At 34.7% G+C, this 21,291-nt stretch overlaps 4 protein-coding genes across 4 annotated transcripts in view; 3 read left to right on the top strand and 1 right to left on the bottom strand.

Moving 5' to 3' along the window:
• LOC125836959 (UDP-glucosyltransferase 29-like) overlaps nucleotides 1–21,291 on the top strand; it is a 129,209-nt gene that overhangs the window by 10,735 nt on the left and 97,183 nt on the right. The window lies entirely within an intron of this gene.
• LOC125837078 (beta-D-glucosyl crocetin beta-1,6-glucosyltransferase-like) lies at nucleotides 11,070–12,511 on the top strand. The gene has a single exon (XM_049516225.1). It carries the CDS (start codon nucleotides 11,090–11,092, stop codon nucleotides 12,449–12,451), a length of 1,362 nt encoding a protein of 453 aa, XP_049372182.1. The 5' UTR covers nucleotides 11,070–11,089; the 3' UTR covers nucleotides 12,452–12,511.
• LOC125837080 (beta-D-glucosyl crocetin beta-1,6-glucosyltransferase-like) lies at nucleotides 14,979–16,334 on the top strand. Its single transcript, XM_049516228.1, has one exon. It carries the CDS (start codon nucleotides 14,979–14,981, stop codon nucleotides 16,332–16,334), a length of 1,356 nt encoding a protein of 451 aa, XP_049372185.1.
• Nucleotides 19,059–20,387, bottom strand: LOC125837088 (beta-D-glucosyl crocetin beta-1,6-glucosyltransferase-like). The gene has a single exon (XM_049516234.1). The coding sequence runs from the start codon at nucleotides 20,385–20,387 to the stop codon at nucleotides 19,059–19,061; it is 1,329 nt and encodes a 442-aa protein (XP_049372191.1).

Here is a 21,291-nt window from a genome sequence, read left to right as displayed (position 1 = left end):
GGGTTAGAAACTCAATACTTAAAAGGTTTAGAACTTGAAGACACCACTTCTCTAAAGGATGCTCAACTTACGACGTGCATGCGGAGTTTATGGGCATGAACGACTCGACTCAAGGGTCAAAATATCAATAAGGAATTCATGTACAACTCTTCTCATTCTCATACTTACTTTCTCAAAATTTAACTCAAATCAATGATGGATCTCAAAGGATTCAGAATTGAATTCAAAGGCTTCCTTGAACTCTACTCTTAACTCTCTTTTGAATTTGAATTATGAATTCAAGAGTTATGATTCATGATATGAAGGATCTCAATAACAATATAGTTATTCGATAATTAGGAATAGAACTTTTAAAAGAAACATGAATTCAAGAACTCAAAATCAACTTATCTCAAGAATACTCAAATCTAGGGAAAGTATCCTAGATTACTCTTTTTCTGATCTGAAAGTAGATGTAGGGCGTGAGGACGAACTAGTCCAACACTATGATAGCCTTACATACCTAGAAGAACAAGATTCTTGAAGAATCTTGAAGAAGAACTTGATTAGAAGCCTTGAAACCCTAGCTTGAAGGTAAACAATCAAGAAAACTTTTCTTGAGATTCTTGAATTAGTTTTCTTGAAATCTCTATGGCCAAGAATTATGATTTTCATTAGTAAAGATGAAAATCTGATTGTTTTGAGCTTTTTAATTAGTCAAGAAATTCTTTGATGGTTTTCTTGGAGGTAAAAAGACAAAAACGATTATTTTCAACATTTTCCCGTCGGCTAATTCGTAACAGCACTGTATAGGTTACTAAAATAGTCATAACGTTTTACTCAGATATTAGATTGACGTGAAACTGGTGGGGTTGGAAAGTAGATTCAATTACCTTTAATTGGATAGGTTATGACTCACGTAACTCTTAATATTCTAAGAGATATGGTCATTTAAAGTTGACCCAAGCAGAATCGTACATTAAAACTTAATGAAACTTCAAGAACACTTATCAAGAACTCTAATCTTTAAATTTCAAGAACGAAATTACGCTGAATAAATCATGATTGGCGTGTGGGTGAAAGAACCCAACACTATGGAAGCTTACATACCTCTTAGGGATCAAACCCATGGCGAAAATCCGCAACAAGATGCAAGAATCTCGACGAACGCTTTCATCCTTTTTCTTTTCTCCTCTTTTCTCTTCTTGAATTATCAACTAAAACCCTAGGCGTATTTTAGGATTATAAAACTGAACCTAATAGGATTAGACCCTTAAAATATTATTAAAAACGAATTAAATCTGGTTGGGTAAGGAAAAGACCAAAATACCCCTCTTTATTTTCGGCTAACTTTCCTTAACTGGACAGCCTATCTTCAAAAGGCCATATCTCACTCATCCGACCTCAAAACATAGCAAACTCCACGGCGTTGGAAAGATAATTCAAAGATCCTCGCTACGGTATCTGGTAGAACACCTAATTCACCCTGAGCAAGGAGTTATGGTTGTTTGAAGTCGACCCAAAACTCATACTTAAGCATAACTTGCAAAATTTCAGATTTTGCTATTTCCAATTTAATTCTTTTTGAAACTCAAGGTGCTACATCTAGTGACCTTAACACTTAAGAAATTTTAAACTCCTTGGTAAAATCTTACTCACTACGAAGAACGGTTCAAGTCTTAGTTCAAAAAATTTCTGGGGTGTTACAAATAGTTTACAAACAATCTTTTTTAAAGTAAAAGCCTGATTTTCATATTTAATTTATTGGGTGTTTCTATTACTTTCTTGAATTGTACTTCTTTTTAAATTGAATACATAACAAAATATTTTTGATAATTTATTGGAAGTAGTGAGAAATTAAAAAAAAAAGTCGTAAAAATGAATCACCTGACATGATGTGGTCGTAGTAGTTTGGGGTTGGGGGTTGGATGTTGGGTGTGTGCATGTGAATACTCGATAGTTCGTAAAATGGTGATAGTTGGGAGATTTTTAAACATATTCACTAGAAAAATTTTGAGCACAATAATCACGTAGCATGTTATTTCAATATCAAATTATATGATATAGTTTGAAGGGATACACAAAAAATCTCTAATTACCTACAAAAGTCACACTACAAGTCCAAACTTGCCTAAATTTTGTACCTTAAAATTTCAAATCAATTACAATCACACAACAGATCACTTTGCATAAAATTTGGCTAGAAGTCTATAAAATAAAATAAAAAACTCAACAACCAATCACATTAAACAAGACGCGTGATGAAATGGTAATATTCTTTCATCCTTAATAAGGGATTTTCTATTTAAGCTCTGATACAGGTGTCACGTTTGTTAGGTAGAGTTTTAACTATTACATTATGTAACACCCCAGAGAATTTTCGAACTAAGACTCGAGCCATCCTTCATGTGGAGTGGGATTTTACCGAGGAATAAAAAATTTCTTGAGTGTTAAGTTAAGGTCCCTAGGTGTAGCACATTGAGTTCCAAGAAGAGTTGAATTGGAAATAGTCATTTTGGAAAGAATCTGGAAAATTTGGCTATGGAAAAAAAGGTGAGTTTTTGGTCAACTTTGAGCAGTCGTATATCCTAGCTCAAAATGATTTAGGCGAATTTCCAGTTATGTCTGGAAAGCCCTTGGAATGATCTTTCCAACGCCGCCGAGTTTGCTTGATTCCGAGTTCGTATGAGTGACTTATGCCCTTTGGAAGTTGGGCTGTTGGCACAGTCGCACAGTCGCACAGTGCAGTTTGTTTAGTCCGAAAATTTTAAGGGTATTTTGGTCTTTTCCCTAATCATTTCTTTGGGTTATATTAAGGTGTTAGACTGATGTTTGGATCATTTTTGTCCCTTTTTAAAAGAGTGAGAGTGAGGGTTTTAGAGAGAAAGAAGAGGAAAAGAAGAGGAGAAAGAGAAGAAGAAGCTAAGGATCGTCGTGGATTTTCGTCGGGGGTGATCCCTAATCAGGTATGTGAGTCTTTAGTGTGGGTTTATCCTTTCCCCCCACATACCAAGCTCGTTTTTATGATTTGAGAAGAGATTGGATTTGTTGTTGAAGTTGTTGAAGTTGTTAGTTGTTGTTGATGTTGTTAGTTGTGTTGTTGAAGTTATTGTTGGTTGTGGGACAGGATTGGGCTGTGTATTTGAGTTGTGATCTATTGTATGTTGAGAGATTGATGATCCTTAGTGTTGGTTGGTTCATACCCCCACACACCAACTCGTTTTTAATTCCAAGAGAAGATTTATTGGTTGTTGAAGTTGTAGTGGTGTGGTGTTGAAGTTCTTGCTGATTTAGTACAGATTTCTGGCTGTGATTTTTGAGTTGAATCTATTGTATAATAAGGGTCTTTATGGTTCTAAGTGTTGCTGCTGAAACCTTGAGGTTGAGAGGGTTTAGAATTGGAAAGAAACAAGGGGAAAAAGTCGGATTTTTGGGGAAAAAGGGGCTGGGCTGTTGCACCTCTCCTAGTGCCAAGGACACCAATCCTTCCCTTTCATTCACCATTTCTTTTTTCATACATGTTCCTAGGTATTATACCTATGTTTCCTAGTTGTTTCCAACACTCCAAGGTACTTCCAAAAGTCAAGTAAAACTACAAGTCAAGTGAAGTTAGTTTCCAATTCAAGTGAAGTTAGTTTCCAATTCAAGTGAAGTTAGTTTCCAAGTCAAGTGAAGTCAAGCTTAGAAGTAAGTAAGTCAAAGCAAGTCTTTAAGGTTTTCCAAGAGTCTTCATTGAGCGTTTTAACTTCATTCTAAGGCTCAAGTTCCAAGTTAAGTATTGAGTTTCAAGTCAAGTCAAAAGTTAAGAGTTTCATGTTAAGTTAAGAGTTTCACATCAAGCCAAGAGTTCAAGTAAAGTAAAGAGTTTAAAGTTGAGTTCTTTTCTCAAAGTTATTAGGGAACTATGTATTCCCAAAGAAGTTTTAAAGAAATGTTTTTACATTTAAACAAGGTTGGAAACTGAGATTTCCAAAAGAGCCTTCGGGCTAGTTTTTGAGTAATTATCTCATATCAGCAGGAAGAAATATGTTTTAAAAACATAAGAGCCAGTACATTTTTGGGAGTAGTATCGAGCACCGAATTGGGGGAGCGTTCAAAGAACCCACAGCCCCCATAGAACCATGTTAGCCACCATGGGTAGAAAAGGATCATACTTTTTAGATGAATCCTTTTCAGATTAGACTAGTGGATCCATTAGGCAGTTCAGGTCTTATACCTTTGGCCGGGTATAAGATGCTCTGGCAGCGTGAGGTCGATCGCTGTATCATCACTATAGCTCTTATGTGATGGTTGTCGGTTAGAGAAGCTCCCACAACAGTTATTGTATTTTCATACACAGAAATTATTGTATTTTATATACATCAGTTCAATTGTATTTCTATATACATCTCAGGCTTATTGTATCCTTGTATACACTCAGAGTTTATAGCATGTTTTAAACAGTCTTTCTTTATATCGCACTTGTTTTAAATTGCCTTATATTGAAAGAAGTCAGTCAGGTTGAGTTCAGTTATTCAAGAGTCGAGTATCCTTGAGTTAAGTATCTTTGAGTTAAGTATATATCTTGAGTTAAGTATATATCCTTGAGTTGAGTATCTATCTTGAGTTGAGTATCTATCTTTGAGTTGAGTATATATCTTTGAGTTGAGTATCTGTCTCTGAGTCCAATATCTATCTTCTGAGTTGAGTAAGTTTGAGTAGTTTTGAGTATTCCTTGAGTTGAGAAAGTTTGAAAAGAGGTAAGTTGTTCAGTTTATTCCAGTTTTTCTTCTAGCCTATGTTGTTTAGCTTTCCAGCTTACATACTCGTACATTCCACGTACTGAGCCGTTTGGCCTGCATCTTTTTATGATGCAGACACAGGTATACAGGATCATCAACAGGAGATTCGTTGATACATCCGGGAGTTCCAGTTAGCTATGACAAGCCTCTTTGCTTTCGGAGGATTTCATTTACCTTTCAGTTGTATCAGTTGTTAGGAGGTCGTGGGTCTTGTCCCGACTTCCATCTTTATCAGTTAGAGGCTTCATAGATAGACAATAGAGTTTCAGAAGTGTCTTCATTTATTTTGTTAAATGTTTTGAAGACTAAAGTTGCCTTTTATGGCGAGTTGTATATATATTCTATTATACAGAGTTTTCTTTTGAGTTAAAGATTTGTAAAGTTGAGTTTATAAACTCTTATTCAGTTTTAAGCTCTTGTATGCTTAAGTTAGTATTTCGCTTGGAGTCAGCCAGGATGAGGGTTCGCTTGGGGACCAGCAATGGTCTTCGAGTGCCGGCCACGTCCAGGGTGTAGGCTCGGGGCGTGACAAACTTGGTATCAAAGCACAGAGTTCAAGTGTCCTAGGGTGTCTATGAAGCCGTGTCAGTAAGATCTTGTTTATGGTTGTGAGGGCCCCACTTCTATAAATGAGGGACTACAGACATTTAAGAAAAGTCTCCCTTTTTTTTCACACTCTTAATCGTGCAATAGAGCTAAGTCATGGAGATCTAATCTAACTCGTGCGTTCTTAGAATCTTTCAACTACCCATCATACTGGAGGTGGTTGAAAAGCAGAGTCAGTTTTTTTGTCGATGAGTTGTTCTTAGCAAGAGTCTTGAGAAAGTCATGAGGATTCAGAGGGGCTTAAGAGAAGCCCAAGAGTAAGTTAAGTGTTCAGTTTCAGAGTAATGCCTTCATATGAATCGTGCATTTGAGATAAAAGTGAGTTGTACTTTCTTCTCTAAGTATTGTTTCAGCTGAGATCCTTACGAGGAGGTATGTTTAGAGCTTGGGTATGATTTTCACCCGAAAGAGTAGCATGAGTTACGAGATCATGAGCAGTAGTAGAGAAAGAGTCCAGAGTTAGAGAGAAAAATATACAGAAGTTTAGTAATTTAAGTAAGGGAGATAGTGATGAGGCAAGCTATGTTATTGTAGTCATGCACCCAGTAAGTTATGAATGAGGAGTTGTCCCTTATGGGTAGACTAAGAAGTGATGAGTTGTGAAGATTACATCATAAGAGGAAGAGTGTGTTGTAGCTAGATAGGAGTTAGTGATGAAGTGTTATTGTGTAGAAAATGACCAAGTGCGAGTGTTGAAAAAAGAAAGCAGAGTATTCATGAGGTGTTAGATCTACGCTAGGCTTATGATTTTGAGGGAGGTCCCATAACATTCAAGTGGTATAGAATTATTGGGCATTGATGTATAGTGAATGAGTAAATAGTACTCAAGTTGTGAAGGGAAATATGATAGTAAATTGTGAGTATGAATACTAAGAGGTGAGGTTTGACTTTTGGCCATAAGGTCCTAGTGGACGAGAGTTTTTGAATTTGTACCTAGTATTTGTAAGTTAGTGTAGTAAGCGAGCAATCATATTAATATTCGGGTTTAGTCATAAACCTTAAGCTTGAATTTGAGATGAGTGTCTTGACCAAAGAAATGGCAACATGAGAGTGATGATGCTAGTCTTGAGATTTGATCTAGTAGACTTGACATAGAGTAAGTGAGGAATTAAGGTGATTAGTCGCAATAAATATGAGTGGTACAAGTGAGAGACCCTAACCTTTAGATAAGGGCAATGAAGTGTGATTAAGTCACCAGAGTAACAAAAGCGTTAAGAGGTGTACCGAGAGTGTATGTAACCAGAAGAAGTTAAAGGAAACACCTTTGAAAGAGGACTTAGCACCGCTTATAGAGAGTTTGGTAGGCATGAGATAAATTTCTCCCAAGTGTTAGATTAAAAGAAGAGGTAAACAAGTTAAATATGTGGAATAGGTCCATAGCTTTCAAGTGTTAGCTTTAGACCTAAGGGGGAGATGTCAAGATGAGAAATGGAGTCAAGTGTTTTAGATTAAGATGGTAATGAATTCAAAGAGTTTGCGAGATATCTTTTCAGAGGCCATTTTAGAAATGGAGTGGTGTTAAAAAGAGGAGGTTGATGTTCTTATCGTGTTGTGATGGTGGGATAGTTCCATTTAAGTTTTTTTTTTTAACACTGAGGAAGAAAAGGATGAGGTTTTACTATGAGAAATATTCAAATGAGAGCCCTTAGTTGGATCTAAAGGAGTGGTTAGTAAGAGTCCATGGAGTGTTAGAATACTAAGCTTTAATGTGGTGTTAAAGAGTTATAGTCTTGGGATAAGATTCCCTATAGAGAGGTATAGAATCCGAACCTAAGGATTTGGGTTAAGCTTGAATATGGTAAGAGCAGACCATTAGACGCAGACCTTAGTAAGAGTAGACCCTTCCATACCAAGACTAGCCGTCATTCGAGGACGAATGATTCCAAGGGGGAGATATTGTAACACCCCAGAGAATTTTCGAACTAAGACTCGAGCCATCCTTCATGTGGAGTGGGATTTTACCGAGGAATAAAAAATTTCTTGAGTGTTAAGTTAAGGTCCCTAGGTGTAGCACATTGAGTTCCAAGAAGAGTTGAATTGGAAATAGTCATTTTGGAAAGAATCTGGAAAATTTGGCTATGGAAAAAAAGGTGAGTTTTTGGTCAACTTTGAGCAGTCGTATATCCTAGCTCAAAATGATTTAGGCGAATTTCCAGTTATGTCTGGAAAGCCCTTGGAATGATCTTTCCAACGCCGCCGAGTTTGCTTGATTCCGAGTTCGTATGAGTGACTTATGCCCTTTGGAAGTTGGGCTGTTGGCACAGTCGCACAGTCGCACAGTGCAGTTTGTTTAGTCCGAAAATTTTAAGGGTATTTTGGTCTTTTCCCTAATCATTTCTTTGGGTTATATTAAGGTGTTAGACTGATGTTTGGATCATTTTTGTCCCTTTTTAAAAGAGTGAGAGTGAGGGTTTTAGAGAGAAAGAAGAGGAAAAGAAGAGGAGAAAGAGAAGAAGAAGCTAAGGATCGTCGTGGATTTTCGTCGGGGGTGATCCCTAATCAGGTATGTGAGTCTTTAGTGTGGGTTTATCCTTTCCCCCCACATACCAAGCTCGTTTTTATGATTTGAGAAGAGATTGGATTTGTTGTTGAAGTTGTTGAAGTTGTTAGTTGTTGTTGATGTTGTTAGTTGTGTTGTTGAAGTTATTGTTGGTTGTGGGACAGGATTGGGCTGTGTATTTGAGTTGTGATCTATTGTATGTTGAGAGATTGATGATCCTTAGTGTTGGTTGGTTCATACCCCCACACACCAACTCGTTTTTAATTCCAAGAGAAGATTTATTGGTTGTTGAAGTTGTAGTGGTGTGGTGTTGAAGTTCTTGCTGATTTAGTACAGATTTCTGGCTGTGATTTTTGAGTTGAATCTATTGTATAATAAGGGTCTTTATGGTTCTAAGTGTTGCTGCTGAAACCTTGAGGTTGAGAGGGTTTAGAATTGGAAAGAAACAAGGGGAAAAAGTCGGATTTTTGGGGAAAAAGGGGCTGGGCTGTTGCACCTCTCCTAGTGCCAAGGACACCAATCCTTCCCTTTCATTCACCATTTCTTTTTTCATACATGTTCCTAGGTATTATACCTATGTTTCCTAGTTGTTTCCAACACTCCAAGGTACTTCCAAAAGTCAAGTAAAACTACAAGTCAAGTGAAGTTAGTTTCCAATTCAAGTGAAGTTAGTTTCCAATTCAAGTGAAGTTAGTTTCCAAGTCAAGTGAAGTCAAGCTTAGAAGTAAGTAAGTCAAAGCAAGTCTTTAAGGTTTTCCAAGAGTCTTCATTGAGCGTTTTAACTTCATTCTAAGGCTCAAGTTCCAAGTTAAGTATTGAGTTTCAAGTCAAGTCAAAAGTTAAGAGTTTCATGTTAAGTTAAGAGTTTCACATCAAGCCAAGAGTTCAAGTAAAGTAAAGAGTTTAAAGTTGAGTTCTTTTCTCAAAGTTATTAGGGAACTATGTATTCCCAAAGAAGTTTTAAAGAAATGTTTTTACATTTAAACAAGGTTGGAAACTGAGATTTCCAAAAGAGCCTTCGGGCTAGTTTTTGAGTAATTATCTCATATCAGCAGGAAGAAATATGTTTTAAAAACATAAGAGCCAGTACATTTTTGGGAGTAGTATCGAGCACCGAATTGGGGGAGCGTTCAAAGAACCCACAGCCCCCATAGAACCATGTTAGCCACCATGGGTAGAAAAGGATCATACTTTTTAGATGAATCCTTTTCAGATTAGACTAGTGGATCCATTAGGCAGTTCAGGTCTTATACCTTTGGCCGGGTATAAGATGCTCTGGCAGCGTGAGGTCGATCGCTGTATCATCACTATAGCTCTTATGTGATGGTTGTCGGTTAGAGAAGCTCCCACAACAGTTATTGTATTTTCATACACAGAAATTATTGTATTTTATATACATCAGTTCAATTGTATTTCTATATACATCTCAGGCTTATTGTATCCTTGTATACACTCAGAGTTTATAGCATGTTTTAAACAGTCTTTCTTTATATCGCACTTGTTTTAAATTGCCTTATATTGAAAGAAGTCAGTCAGGTTGAGTTCAGTTATTCAAGAGTCGAGTATCCTTGAGTTAAGTATCTTTGAGTTAAGTATATATCTTGAGTTAAGTATATATCCTTGAGTTGAGTATCTATCTTGAGTTGAGTATCTATCTTTGAGTTGAGTATATATCTTTGAGTTGAGTATCTGTCTCTGAGTCCAATATCTATCTTCTGAGTTGAGTAAGTTTGAGTAGTTTTGAGTATTCCTTGAGTTGAGAAAGTTTGAAAAGAGGTAAGTTGTTCAGTTTATTCCAGTTTTTCTTCTAGCCTATGTTGTTTAGCTTTCCAGCTTACATACTCGTACATTCCACGTACTGAGCCGTTTGGCCTGCATCTTTTTATGATGCAGACACAGGTATACAGGATCATCAACAGGAGATTCGTTGATACATCCGGGAGTTCCAGTTAGCTATGACAAGCCTCTTTGCTTTCGGAGGATTTCATTTACCTTTCAGTTGTATCAGTTGTTAGGAGGTCGTGGGTCTTGTCCCGACTTCCATCTTTATCAGTTAGAGGCTTCATAGATAGACAATAGAGTTTCAGAAGTGTCTTCATTTATTTTGTTAAATGTTTTGAAGACTAAAGTTGCCTTTTATGGCGAGTTGTATATATATTCTATTATACAGAGTTTTCTTTTGAGTTAAAGATTTGTAAAGTTGAGTTTATAAACTCTTATTCAGTTTTAAGCTCTTGTATGCTTAAGTTAGTATTTCGCTTGGAGTCAGCCAGGATGAGGGTTCGCTTGGGGACCAGCAATGGTCTTCGAGTGCCGGCCACGTCCAGGGTGTAGGCTCGGGGCGTGACACATTATGTCTTCAATGTTGGGTTTTATTTGCCCTGAATTTCTTACCATAAATAGGTTTTCCTTTTAGGAAAAGGTTTTAATATTTTACTAGTCCTTTTCTTGTAGGAAAGGTTTAGGACTCTATAAATATAGGCTTGTTCCTTCTAACTTAATCAGCATTCACAATGTAGTCTTAAGGGCTTTGAGAGTTTTGATTAGGGGGATAATTTGTGGGTCACAAGCTTGATACGTTATCACTTGTGTGAACCTCCCATGTATTCCGAGTGAATTGGTTGAGGTTATTTCTCTCTATATTTTGTACTCTCATATTTATAGTGGATTGCTCATCTCCTTTGTGGACGTAGGCCGATTGACCGAACCACGTTAAATCTGTCTCTTCTGGTGTGTTTCTCGTTTATCTTCTTACTCGTGGTCTTTCGAGGTTTGCTTTGCTAGCTTCTGTGTTACACCTGCTTATTTCGGTCCTAACATTCAACTCTCTTGTATTTTCAATAAATGGAAAAAAAGACAAATGTAATCCCGAACTATTGTAAATGGTATGCAGATACCCTCCGTCATATTTTTGGGATATATGTGACCTTGCCGTCCAAAAAATAAATCATATATACCCTTTATACTAATGGACATACACGTGTCATAATCTTATCCACCGACCCGATGAATAAAATTGAAGCATGTGTCCCTATTTAGTCTTCCGTTAGAGTGAAGGATATATATGCTCTAGTTTTTGGACGGCAGGGGCACCAATATCCCAAAAGTATGACGGAGGGTATCTACATACCATTTACGATAGTTCTGGGTATATTTGTCTTTTGTCCCTTCAATATAAATAAGGTAGCCAATGACACCAAACTCCACAAACAAGAACTTGATCATGGGATCACAAGTAACAGAGCATGGTACTAGTAATTTGAGCGTAGTGATGTTCTCATGGTTAGCTTATGGACACATTTCGCCATTTCTAAACGTAGCCAAGAAACTCGCGGACAGGGGATTCTTGATTTACCTCTGTTCTACGCCGATTAATCTCAAATCCACCATCAAGAAAATCCCTGAAAAGTATGCTGATTCGATTCAGCTTATCGAACTTCACTTACCAGAATTACCCGAACTTCCTCCTCATTACCATACGACTAATGGTCTCCCGCCCCATCTCAATCACACCCTTAAAATGGCCCTGAAAATGTCCAAACCAAACTTTTCAAAAATCTTGCAAAATCTGAAACCTGATTTGGTGATTTATGACATAATGCAGCAATGGGCTGAACGTGTCGCGAATGAACACAACATTCCAGCAGTGAGGCTACTAACTTTTGGTGCGGCTGTGTTATCATATTTTTTTAACTTAGTAAAGAAACCAGGGGTTGAATTCCCTTTCCCTGCTATTTATCTCAGCAAAATTGAACAAGTAAAATTGGGTGAAATGATGGCCAGATCTGCTAAAGATCAAGAACCTGATGATGATGATCAAACAGCTGATGGAACTACACAGATCGCGTTGATGTGTACCTCTAGAATTATAGAGGCCAAATATATAGATTTTCTATCTGAATTAAGCAATTGGAAAGTTGTTCCAGTTGGTCCACCAGTTCAAGATTTGATCACTAATGACGCGGACGACATGGAGCTGATTGAATGGCTAGGAACAAAAGATGAGAATTCAACTGTATTTGTCTCCTTTGGGAGTGAGTATTTCTTGTCAAAAGAAGATATGGAAGAAGTAGCTCTCGGGTTGGAGTTAAGTAATGTTAATTTCATATGGGTCGCAAGATTTCCAAAAGGGGAAGAGCAAAATCTCGAAGATGCTTTACCAAAAGGTTTTCTTGAAAGAATTGGAGAAAGGGGAAGAGTTTTGGACAAATTCGCACCACAACTAAGAATTCTAAATCATATGAGTACGGGAGGATTTATAAGTCATTGTGGTTGGAATTCAGTAATGGAAAGTATACATTTCGGGGTTCCTATAATTGCCATGCCTATGCATCTTGATCAACCAATGAATGCTAGGTTGATCGTAGAATTGGGAGTTGCGGTGGAGATTGTTAGAGATGATGATGGGAAAATTCACAAAGGAGAAATCGCGGAAACTATTAAAAATGTCATAACAGAGAAAACAGGGGAAAATTTAAGGGCCAAAATGAGAGATATTAGCAAGAATTTGAATTCTATAAGAGGTGAAGAGATGGATGCTGCTGCTCAAGAGCTAATTCAATTTTGTAAGATTAGTACTAATTAACATAATTATATTGTATGTGAGTTCTTTCATGTTCTTGTTGATGGTCAAAATACATTAAGATTGAAATGATGAGAAGAAAAAAAAAGATTGTAACCTATAAATTGATATATCTTGCAATTCAATATTTTCAAATATGACTTTGTTTAGCTTTCAATTCCAATTCTCAATAGTAACAACTAACAAGTATGGCCAAATGTCGACTCAAACATAACATCACATGGGGCACCCCCAAACTATATATTACTTGATTAAATTTAGCATTTGAAACTTATGATCTAAAACATGCTATGATATTCCTAAGATGATCACCGTTGAGGACAACTTCCTCTTAATGAATTTTCTTTCCTTCCATGAAAGAGGCCAGAGATGTTGTTTTTGAGATTGACCCTACTAGTGCAGGAGATCTTGATAGATTTAATGCTAAATTTTTCCAGCACAACTGGGACACCATCGGCCATGATATTTATCAGATGATCCTGGAGGTTCTAAATGGTAAAGAGCTTAGTAAATTCATATCTCATACATGTCTCATGCTGATTGATAATCCACAATCCTTTCTTATATGAGGCCTATCAGTCTCAACAATGTCACTCATAAGATAATTACCAAGATCAATCCTCAATAATAGACTTGCAAAACTTCTTCCTAAGATCATTTCTCCTAATCAAAGTGGTTTCATCAAAGGTAGGAGATAATGTTCTTGCTCAAGAAATTATCAGTTGTATTAGGAAGAAGAGTTTTGGGGATAATGTTGTTATCAAGTTAGATATGAACAAGGCTTATGATAGGCTTTCCTGGACTTTCTCAGTACCATATGGAATCTTATTTCTAATATATAGTATTCTATCATTATCAATGGTAAAAGAATAGGTTTTTTTCAAATCAGAGAGAGGCTTAAAGCAAGGTGACTCTATCTCTCATTCTTTGTTCATTATTGTTGTTGACGCTATTTCTAGAGCTCTAAATCTCCTCTAGGATAATCACAAGTTCTCTGTATTTTCTATGCATAAGAAAGGCCAACAGATAAATTATTTGGCTTATGCTGATTGGAATGATCACCAAAATTATCAGGAGAATTACAATGGTGCTGAGTCTTTGGCTCCTGCTTATTGGAATGAAATGGTGAAAGGAAAATGGTATCAACATGAATATCATTGTTTACTTAGATTCCTTATTGGTTATATATCAGTTGGGTTACATGCAAGATGAAACCCTGCACCTAGGAATTTAAGATACAAACATTTATACTAAACAAAATATTTGTGTGAATATAAACTTTTTTCGACCATTGTAACAGCCCGGTGTTTTGGGTCATGAGGTAATAAGTTGATACACTCGATCAAGTTAAAGCATCGATGACACCGTTTGTTTTCTATATGTAATAAAAACTTTTTACTAATAAAATGGAGTAGCAAAACCAAGCGGACCAACACCTATTAATAATTATTTTTTGGTCTTTAGCTATAAAAAGGAGATCTAAATGTTGAGAAAGCTTTTTCAGTTGTAGTTGATTAAGATCCATTTATGCATGATGAGATTTAATTGAGTGTATAGAATAAGTAGGCATTTAATCATGGAAAAATCCTTTTGGCCAAAAAATTTGGCAGAATTTGACCAGAATGATATTTTACTTATGTTATTTTACCTTTTTAAATATTTTTACCCTTTTAACTTTACTATCTTTTTAATTAAAAATTGGAAAAAAGATCAGTTTATTTTAAGATAAGAAAATTTTATAATTTTTTTTAAATTTCTGGCCAAATTCTTGCCAAATTTTATGGTCATTTAGCATTACCTTTTAATCATGTCTATATTATTTTTTAAAACATGAATGTTCCTAGAAATATGTTGATTGAACTTTTTATCCATTATTAAAAGACGCTACAATAAATGAAATTGTCATTTACTATTTTACTCAAATATTTTCATTTAATTAATATGCTAATATTTAGGACTTTGAAATCAATTAAAATTATATTTATTAAATCTTTGCTATTGATTTTTCTAATGTTGTCAAGATGCAAGCGCAATGGAATTTAATTTTGTTTGTCGCTTTTTCCTTTTTTCTCTTTATGAAGTTAAGGTTCGAGTGGAAAGAGATGGATAATAATTGTAAGACAACGTCTACTACTTTATTTTTCTTTATTCGTCATATTTCTTTTTTATACGTCTCTTAAGAAAAATTAATTAAAAGAGTTTTTACAGTTATTTCACTCTTGTTTATGTATTTTCTTTTTTGGATTTTTCTAATGTCGTCAAGATGCAAGTCCAATGAAGTATATATAATTCTTGTAATTTTTCATTTTGTTTCATTTTTCTCTTTATGAGGTGACGATTCGAGTAGAAAAAGAAGCATGAAAAAGATGGATAGGAATTGTAAAACAACTTTTATTACTCTGTCTGTCTTAAGTCGTTCATCATGTTTCTTTTTTACACGTCTAACGATCCCGTTTTGTCGTCATCTCTCTTGTATTTTCAATAAATAAGGTTGTCAATGACACCAAACTCCACAAACAAGAACTTGATCATGGGAACACAAGTTACAACTACTTTGAGGTTACTTATGTTCCCATGGTTAGCTTATGGACACATTTCGCCATTTCTAAACGTAGCCAAGAAACTCGCGGACAGGGGATTCTTGATTTACCTATGTTCTACTCCGATTAATCTCAAATCCACCATCAACAAAATCCCTGAAAAGTATGCTGATTTGATTCACCTTATCGAACTTCACTTACCAGAATTACCCGAACTTCCTCCTCATTACCATACGACTAATGGTCTCCCGCCCCATCTCAATCACACCCTTAAAAAGGCCCTGAAAATGTCCAAACCAAACTTTTCAAAAATCTTGCAAAATCTGAAACCTGGTTTGGTGATTTATGACATAATGCAGCAATGGGCTGAACACGTCGCGAATGAACAGAACATTCCAGCAGTGAGGCTACTAACTTTCAGTGCAGCTGTGACTTCGTATTTTGCCAACTTAGTAAAGAAACCAGGAATTAAATTCCCTTTCCCTGATATTTATCTCAGGAAAATTGAACAAGTAAAATTGGGTGAAATGTTGGAAAAATCTGCTAAAGATCAAGAACCCGATGATGAAGAACGTTTAGTGGATGGATATATACAAATTGCGCTTATATGTACCTCTAGAACTATAGAGGCCAAATACATAGATTTTCTTTCTGAATTGAGCAATATGAAAATTGTTCCAGTTGGTCCACCAGTCCAAGATTTGATCACTAATGATGCGGACGACATGGAGCTCATGGATTGGCTAGGAACAAAAGATGAGAATTCTACTGTTTTTGTCTCCTTTGGGAGTGAGTATTTCTTGTCAAAAGAAGATATGGAAGAAGTAGCTTTCGGGTTGGAGTTAAGTAATGTTAATTTCATATGGGTTGTAAGATTTCCAAAAGGGGAAGAGCAAAATCTCGAAGATGCTTTACCAAAAGGTTTTCTTGAAAGAATTGGAGAAAGGGGAATAGTTTTGGACAAATTCGCACCACAACTAAGAATTCTAAATCATACGAGTACGGGAGGATTTATAAGTCATTGTGGTTGGAATTCAGTAATGGAAAGTATAGATTTCGGGGTTCCTATAATTGCCATGCCTATGCATCTTGATCAACCAATGAATGCTAGGTTGATTGTAGAATTGGGAGTCGCAGTTGAGATTGTTAGAGATGATGATGGAAAAATTCACAAAGGAGAAATCGCGGAAATTATTAAAGGTGTCATAACAGAGAAAACAGGGGAAAATTTGAGGGGCAAAATGAGAGATATTAGCAAGAATTTAAAATCTACTAGAGGTGAAGAGATGGATGTTGCTGCTAAAGAGATAATCAATTTTTTTAAGAATAGTGCTAAGTTGAAATAATGTCATATGTTATAATTCAATTTCATTGTGTGAGTTATTTCTTGTTCTAGTTGATCTTCGAAATATGATGACGTTGAAATAATGAGAAAAAAAATATAGTATATTCAATCACTTATTTTACACATCTTTTAAGAAATATTGATTAAAAGGATTTTAAAATCATTCTACTCTTATTCACGTATATTTTTATTTGAATATTTCTAATGTCATCCAGATGCAAGGAGTTAATATCTTATAAGGTTAGTGAACTATGAAAAATTATCTAGAAAAGTCGTTGATACAAAATAAAGTTTAGTGACTTTGTTAGATAATTTGTCATAATTTAATGACTTTTTAAGATATTAACTCGGATGTAAGTGCAATGAAGTTTAATTCTTGTTTATCAATATTTCTTCTTGTTTTTTTTTTCTCTTTATGAGGTGAAGGTTTAAGTAGAATTAGAAGCACGAAAGAAATAGATGAGAATTGTAAGACAATTCTTAATACTCTATTTGTCTTAAATTATTTGTCCTTTTTTTATACGTCTCTTAAGAAATATTAATTAATTTTTTTCTCTTTATGAGGTGAAGGTTCAAGACTTCAAGGAGAAAAAGAAGCATGAAAGAGACGGATAACAATTCTAAGACAACTTCTACTACTAGGTCCGTCTTAAATTATAACTCTATTCTTTTACACGTTTCTTAAGAAATGATCATTAGAAAGGTTTGAAAATTATTTTACTTTTATTTAGGTCAAAATTATAAAGTCAAAATTTTGATATGTGATAACTTTTTTTTATAGCTCATAGGTCTTTTAGTTAATTGAGAGAGGGCCTTTTGGTTGAGAATAAATTATTTCGAGATAATTATTCAAGATAAGTTATTCCATCATGTATGTGAGATAATTTATCTAATCACTATGATAAAAATTGTGGGATAAATATTTTATGGACTACCTAATACCTCAAACCAAAATACAGAATAAAATAATCATGTATGTTATCCATGAATTATTATACCTTATACCTCACACCAAACGACTCATAAATCTTTATAACGGAAATATAATCCTAATAAACTTTAACTTTGTAATATTAATTAGGTGCAAAGATTATTACCTATTTTACCAGTATAATAGTTTTTTATATGAAAATAAATTCTAAAATAAATATTTATTGACATTGTGATACTGCTTTACTATAATCCTTTTTAATATTTTTAATTTGTTAAAATTAGTTGTGTTATATTATTATTATGCTCGTTTGTTCTTTACCTTATTATCTAGAGTGTGTTTTCATGTATCAATACCAAGATAATTTTGACATTTGATATCAATGACGAGATTTTGTTCACTACATTTAATTTTGCTCCTCAATTGTTAGTGTGATGGTGAGTTATCATGTTCCTCTTTTAAGTACACTTTTAATCTTAAAAAGATTATGTTATTTTTAAAAGTTTCGTACTTAATAATATAACATGCACACAATAATTTTATATATATATATATATATATATATATATATATATATATTGATATTCAGTTGTTCAATTTCTCCTATTTAATTCACAGTATTTTATTTTATTTTTGAAGGATAGGTATTGTGTTCATTTGTTGGTGCGTGAGAGCTTGGTAAATTATTTGATTTATAATGGCAAATGCAACATATTTTCTTTGACAACGACAATGACAATTCATAAATATAGTGTAAACCAACATTAGAGAGAAGAGAAGATCAATGCATAACGTTTGACTAAATACAATATCATAGTTTTATTCTTTAAGTTATATTAAGGATCATGTACCACAATACTAACTTATTGATCGTATTTTAATTTTTAATTCATAATTCAATGCGTACGGTGTAGCTACTTTTAGATGTATAATGATTAAGCACTATAAGATCAGAGACGAATCCAGAATTAGAAGACGACGGGGCACTACTAAAGGCGGATGTGGATTAGTCGAAGCACCTACACTTCAACGAAAATGAATGAATATAAATTAAAAAAATCTAACATAATCGAGTGTATACTTTGATATTGCTTGTTCGATTCTCACTTGAGCTTTTTTAATACCCTTAGTGTATACTTTAAGATTGCTAGTTCTATTCTCGAACTTGGGAAACACCAGTTGCTAAGAAGCACAACGACCAGGTGTTGGACCGCTACACCAACTCAACTTATATATTTTACCGTACACATTTAATTATATAATCCTTATTTAAGAATATACACATATATAAACAAAATAATTCCGAAGTGAACGGGTGCATGTGCACCCACACCCTCAAAGGTGGGTCCGCCTCTGTATAAGATGACACGGGACTTGAGAATTCATATTGAAAGCTATAGAGATAATGATCAAAAACACATTTGAATCATCATTTTTACGTAGGATTAGCACACCAACTACCAAATGTTCCCTTTTTCATTTTTCTACCAAAACTATTATCATATATGTGTTAAAACACACCTAGTTGAGTAGATAGTGATAGTTCAATCAGGAAAAAAGAAAAAACGGATAGTTGGCTTAATCAACTTCAGATGTGTTTTAATATATAGATGGTGATAATTCATGTAAAAACTAAACAAAGTCATATTTGAGAATGTAGAATTGTAGGATCAATTTATAAGTTGCATCCTATTTATTTTATTTTTTCATTATTTCAACCTCCATATATTTTGAAGACAAACAAAGCACCTCACATACAATATTATTTTGTTAATTGAATCACAACATACCACATTATTTGTACTTATTACTATTCCTACAAAGTTGAATTAGCTCTTCAGCAGCAGCATTCATCTCTTCCTCTCTTATAGATTTCAAATTCTTGCTGATATGTCTCACTTTGCCCCTTAAAATTTCCCCTGTTTCCCCTGTTATGACATCTTTAAGAGTTTCCGCGATTTCTCCTCTGTGAATATTCCCATCATCATCTCTAACAATTTCCATTGCGACTCCCAATTCAACTATCAACTTAGCATTTATTGGTTGATCATTATGCATAGGCATTGCTATTATAGGAACCCCAAAATCTAAACTTTCCATTACTGAATTCCATCCACAATGACTTATAAATCCTCCCGTACTCGGATGATTTAGAATTCTTGGTTGTGGTGCAAATTTGTCCAAAACTCTTCCCCTTTCTCCAATTCTTTCAAGAAAACCTTTTGGCAATACATCTTCAAGATTTTGCTCTTCACCTTTCGGAAATCTTGCAACCCATATGAAATTAACATTACTTAACTCCAACCCGAAAGCTACTTCCTCCATATCTTCTCTTGACAAGAAATACTCACTTCCAAAGCAGACAAAAACAGTTGAATTCTCATCTTTTGTTCCTAACCAATCCATGAGGTCCATGTCGTCAGCATCATTAGTGATCGAATCTTGCAATGGTGGACTAACTGGAACAACTTTCCAATTGCTCAATTCAGTGCAATAATCTAAGTATTTGGCCTCGATAGTTCTAGACGTACACATCAACATGATTTGCATATTTCCCTCAGCTAGACGATTCTCTTCATTAGGTTCTTTCTCGAACATTTCTCTCATCTTTACTTGCTCAACTTTCGGGAGATAAATAGCAGGGAAAGGGAATTCAACCCCTGGATTCTTTAGAAAGTTGAAAAAATACGAAAACAGAGCTGCACCTGAAGTTAAGATCTTGACTGCTGGAATGTTGTGTTCATTTACGACATATTCAGCCCACGGCAGCAATATGTCGTAAATCACCAAATCAGGTTTCAGATTTTGCAAGATTTTGGAGAAGTTTGGTTTGGACATTTTCAGGGCCTTATGAAGGGTGTGATTGAGATGGGGTGGGAGACCATTGGTAGTATGGTAATGAGGAGGAAGTTCAGGCAATTCAGGTAAGTGAAGTTCGACAAAACGAATTGCTTCAGAGTATTTTTCAGGGATTTTCTTGATGATGGATTTGAGATTGATTAGCGTAGAACAGAGGTAAATCAAGAATCCCCTGTTCGCGAGTTGCTTGGCTATGTTTAGAAATGGAGAAATGTGTCCATAAGCCAACCATGGAAACATCAGTACCCTCAAATTAGTAGCCATGATCAAAATCTTGAAAGAAGTTGATTTGTGATTCTCTATATATAGAGTGAAGTGAGAGATAGAGGACAAAACACAAGTCTAAAAGCATTTAACAAGGATTTGACTTGTATATGCAATCCATAGATTGGATTGATACATCTTTGCCAAATAATTATTTAGCAAATAGAAGTCAAAAATAATTTATAGTTATTAGTCAAAGTATATTTTGGGAGGAAATTCTTATTAACTCACATCTCTCTTCAAATTATTTTTGAGTAAAAGATATTTAATACTGTCTTGGTCCACTTTTAGTTGTCATGGTTTATTTTTTTAAAATCAAACTATAAAAACTTTGACTAACATTTTACATGTAACTTTTTATCATCATATTGATATGCAAAATATTGCAATTTATAATACTTTTCTAATAGTTTTTGAATATTTAAAAATTTTGTTTAAAACATCAAATTAATATAATCTAATTTAACTTTGAAAATTAGTTAAATTGACTTTTGAAAAGAACAATATGACAATTAAAAGTTGACCGAGGGAGTATGATATCTAGCTCTTCTAACCTCCAATTATTTCCCCTTGAAAATTAGTCAAATTGACTTTTGAAAAGGATAACATGACAATTAAAAGTTGGCTAAGGGAGTACGATATCTAGCTCTTCTAACCTCCAATTATTTCCCCTTGAAATTAGCAAAAAATTATTTAGAGTTATCTCTCTCCTTAAACTTAGCAAAAAATATTTAATTAAGACTATGGATATTCCTAGAGTCCCAACTATTTGCTAGAAGTTATGATGAAAAACTCAATTCATATTCACTTAACAAATTTGTATACGCATTGGTATTCATTGATATGTATGCATCAAATAGATTGGTATACATTTGTATATAGATTGGTATACATTCGTCCATAT

The sequence above is a fragment of the Solanum verrucosum genome, unplaced genomic scaffold (assembly GCF_900185275.1).
Source record: "Solanum verrucosum unplaced genomic scaffold, falcon-dt-bn FXZP01000165.1, whole genome shotgun sequence".
In the NCBI taxonomy this organism is placed as follows: domain Eukaryota; kingdom Viridiplantae; phylum Streptophyta; class Magnoliopsida; order Solanales; family Solanaceae; genus Solanum; species Solanum verrucosum.
The sequence above is the reverse complement of the archived record's forward strand: the minus strand, read 5'-3'. Positions and strand labels throughout refer to the sequence as shown.